Here is a 6939-nt window from a genome sequence, read left to right as displayed (position 1 = left end):
GTTAGGCTACTAAATGTTTTGACATCACAATAGCCTACACTTATTGCGATGAAAGTTTTAATTTTTTTACATCTCCCCATCATTTCGGATAGCTGTATGCTATGCTTACTATCTAAGCTAACTAAAAAAATACTAAGCCCGATAAATGTTTAATTTCACAATATATGGCTTCGGTTATATACTAGTATATGAAACATATAAGTTAAAAGAAATCAATGGTCGTTATAACATTGTTCAAACGACTTATTTAATAAAGTGATATCTGATTTGTAACAAGGCACTAAAGCGATTACCCATAAAACGTGCTTTGAACCAATCGGATTGCTTGGGTCCTAAGCTGGGACTCATCACTTTGGTGGGACACTTCACCACACCGGCCCCGCTCGCAGCACGTTTTAGATGATTAAAATAACGTGCATATAGTCTGAAAAATACATTAGCCTATAGCAAATGATTTCAAGGACCCCACTTTCTCAGTCCAGGACCCAAATAAGTAATTCTGTGCTCAGCTGGGATGAATGAATAAATGGGGCATTTATATAGTGCTTTACTATGTACTACTGTACATCTAAAGCGGTTTACAATCATATCAGGGGATCTCTCCTCACTCTCTCCTCACCCACCACCAATGTGCAGCATGCTCACCACACACCAGCTGTAGGTGGAGAGGAGAGAGAGAGAGTGATATTGGCAATTAAAAAATTAATTTCTCAAATTGCTTTACAGTAAAAGAAAATACAAGTCAAGTAATAAACCAAATAAATCAAATAAAAGAGCATATTTGCCTTGCTGCATACTGTTTGGTGTGATAGGACCATAACATTGCACTTACCTGTCCTTTTCATGATTTAAATCATGATTGAAAGCTCTAGAGTGGTAAGCCCGTAAATTCACAGTTCCTCCCCCCCCCCCCCCCCAGGAAACGATGGCTTGTTTATTTAAGACTGAAGTTGAAGAGGGACCCTTAAAAGATCCACAGCAGGTAGATAACTTAAAGGGATACTCCACCCAAAAATGAAAATTCTCTCATAATTTACTCACCCCATGCAGTCCCATTTGCATGACTTTCTTTCTTCAGATGAAGATTGAGATTTTTAGAAAAAGTGAGACCATATAATAGTTAACGGAACTCCCAAAGTAATCCATACAACCCCAGTGGATGAATCAATGTCTTTTGAATCAGAAAATATAGGGGTGTGTGTGAGAATTCATATATTTTAAACTTTACTACTTTAACGGTCACACTGCACTTTTCGTTCTATTGACTTCCATTTATAAGCATGTGGATGCAGGAGACATGGAAATGCAAGCTCATGCTAATTATTTTGATTCAAAGTTTAAATATGGTGAACTCTACCCTGCAAATTCATAAAAATTGAAGACATGTGACCAATGGAAGATTAACGTTTCACAGTTTGACCTCTAGCTGCAAACTTGAAATCTGCAAGATCGCAGCGAAGTGCATGCCATTATTTTATAACCGATGCAATGTCTGTAGAAATTTCACATGCTCAAAGTCTAGTGAGACCAGAGTTTAATAATTCTGGCCAATTGTCAACTCAGGGATAGATAGATAGATTATTTGTGTTCATCTTGAGGGCAAGTAAATGATGAGAGAATTTTCAGTATCACATAATATGCTTATAATGAATCATCATTTCATGGCAAACATTTTTTCATTGGTATTCACTTGAATGTCTGTTTGAACATGATGGATTGTTTATCTGAATTTAACAGAGAGCAGAAGAGCAAAAACACAAATTCTGGTTTTGTTTCAACTCTACTCCTAAGCCAGTGTTTGTGGCATGTAATAAATCCATGACTGTTCTTGATGCTCTTAATAAAAAAGACACTTTCAAGATGAATGAGAGTGTAAGGGACAAAGAGAAAGAAATGGTCATCCAGAGATCTGACGGCGCTGCTGTGAAAACAGATTTCCCATGCAGTCTTGTTGACAAAGATGAAATCTTAAAAATAACCTTCATCAAAAAGGAAAAAAAGGCTTCTACAGAGCAACAGACACATGAAGATTTTCCACTCCCCAGGACAGACTTAATCACCTTTAAAATCAGAACAACAGGAGGGAAAACAGTGAAACACATAATGAAGAACTCTGAATTGGCAAACACAGCTGATTATGTTTGTGTTTATGCATTCAAAGAAGAGGAAGTTGAAACTGCTCTTAAGCGTGATGGACGATTCATTGATAAAATATTCCAGAAACTCTGTGTCCTCTCTTGGGAGTTTAAAGGTGGAGCAGAGAAGAGTCAAGGAGCAAGGTATGAAATGTCTGACCTTGCTGAGGATCTTAATCAGAAGACATTTCAGATAATTGCTATTGGTGACAGACGGCCTAAAACCCAAATGAAACTAACTAAAACCAGTAGTGTACCAAATTTACCTTCAGCTGCTGATTCAGAAAAAAATGACCTAAGCCAGCATCCCACTAACACTAAACAAAAAACAATTCAAGAGAGAAAGGCAAGATCCGCAGGTCCTTCAACTGAAGGGAATGCAACTCAGAATACTTCTGGAAATTCATTCTTTACTGACTTTCAGAGCATTTTGCGGACTGTATTGAGAGATGTATTGAATCAGCTAAACCAGCAAAAGAACCCCCAGGTTCAAGAGTTATTGCAAAAAGAATATGATAAAGGTGTTGAGTGTTTCACTGAGGTGAACAAAGTGAGGCGAATCATGGACCTGTCTGACTCTGTGTGTGTGATAGTAGTTGAGAATACTACAGGAACCGGCTTCTTACTCTTTGACAGATTCATCCTCACTAATGCTCATGTTGTTAAGGACTTTGTTTATTCTCCACTGGAGGCTCCTCACACACACAAGCTTTCAAGGACTCTGACAGCTGTGTTCAATCATGAATTTTTGGGATCTGAGACAATGAATCTCCAAGCAAAGAGTGAACTTATTGCTTACAGATATGAAAAAGATGAGACTGTCAGGTACCATGATTATGCTCTTCTTGAATTGGAAGCTGCACCTGAGAACTGTACTGAACTGCTCAGTTGTTATAAGCATGGCCCCTCTCCTAACAGTGGTGGGATCTACATTGTAGGACACCCAGATTGTAAGGTTAAAAAGATGGATCTCTGCTTCATCATTGGAGAAGCGATTCAACTACAGAGTATAAACAAACACATATCTGAGAATGTTTCCTGTCCATATGTATCATGGCAATGCTGGCCAAATCTATACAAGAACCGGATAACTTATGACTCTTGTTTCTTTCATGGATCATCTGGCTCTCCGGTGTTTGATGAACACTGCAATCTGATTGGCATGCACACTGGTGGCTTTGCTTACAAAGAAGGTGAAAAAACTAGAAGTGTTATAGAGTTTTCATATTCCATGCAGTCCATCGTGGAAAGCATCATCACACAGGTCAGGCCAAGAAGTGACATCATAAAATTACTACAAAATGAAAAATTTAAACATATACAAGAACATTTTGACCTTGGGAAAATTGAGGATGCATATGAAGCAAACATGCCCATTAAGGAAGAACAGCAGATTGAAGATGAGGAAATGGATGTAAACTAAAGGGACACCTGAGCCTTGTCTCCTGATTGAAAACCCACCAATCCATCTGGAAAAATATCTGACAGAGATTTGTCAATCCCATATTTCCATGTATTCAAGATTGAAGATTTTCGTTTTTTAATAACTTTTTAAATAAGGTCATTTGATGTGATTCTGCAAATTCTGCGTGATCAGCGTAAAGATTTACTGGAAATAAAGCACAAGAGAACCTCAGCCGAAAGGTTCTTCAGAGCTGAATATGATGAAAGTGTTCCCCGTCCTCATGTCTACATGGACATTTCTTGGGGAGGAAGTTCTGCAAAGCTTTAATTTATGAGAGACCTAAAATCAGAGATTTTTCAATGTCACTATGGGTTTTACTTTTCATATTATTTGTTGAGATGATTGCATGTTCAACAGCAGAAGTGTCTTTTATTTTAAAGTCCAGTAACCCACCAGCAGGGGATTGTGGGATTGACGTGTCAAGAGAGGAACAGTGAACATTATTCATTAATTTGAGGCCAAAAATAGTTATAGGCCATTATTTTCTTTACTGACCATTATTTTTTTTAACTGCTCATATATGCTTGTGTATTAATATTTCCATACTCATTTAACAAATAATTCACTCATATATTCTTTATATGCATTTTATATATTATTTAAACTTTACATTTATACTGATTTTACATTCCTTCATCTTAACGTTTTAATTGTTGTAAGAGATCATGTTTAACTTTTTATTACACTTACATTTATTATTTTAACACTTTTTAAAATTAACACTTACATTTGACCTTACATTGGTGGTGGTTGAGTTTTCCCCCTTCTAAATCGATTTGAGTGCCGAGAAAAAGCGCTATATAAATGTAATTATTATTATTTCATTAATGTGTACCTTGTGTGATTCAAAGTGCTGTTTTTAGTGTTTATCATGTTGAGAAGCTTTGGGGATCTTCAGTTTGTTTGGTCTGGAAAATTTTGTGAATGTCCTGGAAGAAATGTAATGTAATCAAAATGATTAATAAAAAACACTTTTAGTGTATAATTGTGAAACAAAAACCTTCATTGCTCATGCTAATTACAATAAAGACTCAATGAAAAGGTTTGATGAGTGTTGACATTTTTCTTATGGAAACCAGATGTTTAGGGTTAAAGATGGGTTAAAAGCCACAAAATTCCTTTTTGATTTGTTTTTTTGTCTTTAAAATCTACAGAAATTGTGATAGTTTTTTCTTTACTATTGTGGCGTAAATGTGAGTGAAACGGCTTCTCGAACGAGTAGTATGGTTGTGGTTTGCTATTGGTGGATCTCATGTGAGTGACAGGTTGCCCCGCCCTAATGCCAGTAAACACATCATCAGAAAAGGAAAGAGATGTCAGGAGGGGAAGATGATTAAAGATTACAAGACACATGAAAAAATTATGTGCATGGATAAATCATTTATAATAAAAAACAAGATGTCAATTTTGATTTCATGGGGACTTTAAAGACACTGGTATGTTTCGAATGGATGTTTTACTGTAAGCAGAATTGATCTATTTGTGACTGGAATCTTCTATGTTGAGATCATTCAATCACTAAAATAAAAAAATGTTGGTAACACTTTAGAATACTGTTCCATCATTAAGGAATAACTACACATGAACAAACGAGTAATGCAATTATTAACACTATTAACTAACAAGAAACTCTGGTTAACAAATTAGTAAGTAATAGTGCTTACAGTGAGGAAAATAAGTATTTGAACACCCTGCTATTTTGCAAGTTCTCCCACTTGGAAATCATGGAGGGGTCTGAAATTGTCATCGTAGGTGCATGTCCACTGTGAGAGACATAATCTAAAAAAAAAAAAATCCAGAAATCACAATATATGATTTTTTAACTATTTATTTGTATGATACAGCTGCAAATGAGTATTTGAACACCTGTCTATCAGCTAGAATTCTGACCCTCAAAGACCTGTTAGTCTGCCTTTAAAATGTCCACCTCCACTTCATTTATTATCCTAAATTAGATGCACCTGTTTGAGGTCGTTAGCTGCATAAAGACACCTGTCCACCCCATACAATCAGTAAGAATCCAACTACTAACATGGCCAAGACCAAAGAGCTGTCCAAAGACACTAGAGACAAAATTGTACACCTCCACAAGGCTGGAAAGGGCTACGGGGAAATTGCCAAGCAGCTTGGTGAAAAAAGGTCCACTGTTGGAGCAATCATTAGAAAATGGAAGAAGCTAAACATGACTGTCAATCTCCCTTGGACTGGGGCTCCATGCAAGATCTCACCTCGTGGGGTCTCAATGATCCTAAGAAAGGTGAGAAATCAGCCCAGAACTACACGGGAGGAGCTGGTCAATGACCTGAAAAGAGCTGGGACCACCGTTTCCAAGGTTACTGTTGGTAATACACAAGACGTCATCATGGTTCATGGACATGTCAAGGCCCGTCTTAAGTTTGCCAATGACCATTTGGATGATCCAGAGGAGTCATGGGAGAAAGTCATGTGGTCAGATGAGACCAAAATAGAACTTTTTGGTCATAATTTCACTAACCGTGTTTGGAGGAAGAAGAATGATGAGTACCATCCCAAGAACACCATCCCTACTGTGAAGCATGGGGGTGGTAGCATCATGCTTTTGGGGTGTTTTTCTGCACATGGGACAGGGCGACTGCACTGTATTAAGGAGAGGATGACCGGGGCCATGTATTGCGAGATTTTGGGGAACAACCTCCTTCCCTCAGTTAGAGCATTGAAGATGGGTCGAGGCTGGGTCTTCCAACATGACAATGACTCGAAGCACATAGCCAGGATAACCAAGGAGTGGCTCTGTAAAAAGCATATCAAGGTTCTGGCGTGGCCTAGCCAGTCTCTAGACCTAAACCCAATAGAGAATCTTTGGAGGGAGCTCAAACTCTGTGTTTCTCAGCGACAGCCCAGAAACCTGACTGATCTAGAGAAGATCTGTGTGGAGGAGTGGGCCAAAATCCCTCCTGCAGTGTGTGCAAACCTGGTGAAAAACTACAGGAAACGTTTGACATCTGTAATTGCAAACAAAGGCTACTGTACCAAATATTAACATTGGTTTTCTCAGGTGTTCAAATACTTATTTGCAGCTGTATCATTCAAATAAATAGTTAAAAAATCATACATTGTGATTTCTGGATTGTTTTTTTTAGATTATGTCTCTCACAGTGGACATGCACCTACGATGACAATTTCAGACCCCTCCATGATTTCTAAGTGGGAGAACTTGCAAAATAGCAGGGTGTTCAAATACTTATTTTCCTCACTGTATGTGGTAGTTGCCTATTAGCTAATCAATAGCTACTTTTTCATATCTCTCAGAGGACCACTGAGAACTATACAGGTTCATAATTAATGTGAATAATGCATAAT

The 6939-nt window shown here is 37.6% G+C and overlaps 1 protein-coding gene across 1 annotated transcript; it reads left to right on the top strand.

Annotated features, from left to right (window-relative positions):
* Nucleotides 1–925: 925 nt before the first annotated feature.
* On the top strand, nt 926–3847 carry LOC130088070 (serine protease FAM111B). The gene is made up of 2 exons (XM_056254670.1): nt 926–982; nt 1738–3847. The coding sequence occupies exons 1-2, from the start codon at nt 926–928 to the stop codon at nt 3556–3558; spliced, it is 1878 nt and encodes a 625-aa protein (XP_056110645.1). The 3' UTR covers nt 3559–3847.
* The last annotated feature ends 3092 nt before the right edge of the window (nt 3848–6939 follow it).

This window comes from Rhinichthys klamathensis, unplaced genomic scaffold (assembly GCF_029890125.1).
Source record: "Rhinichthys klamathensis goyatoka isolate OS25496 unplaced genomic scaffold, OSU_Roscu_1.1 h1tg000114l_1, whole genome shotgun sequence".
NCBI classification, from domain to species: Eukaryota; Metazoa; Chordata; class Actinopteri; order Cypriniformes; family Leuciscidae; genus Rhinichthys; species Rhinichthys klamathensis.
Note: the sequence above shows the minus strand (reverse complement) of the source record. Positions and strands in the feature narration are given on the sequence as shown.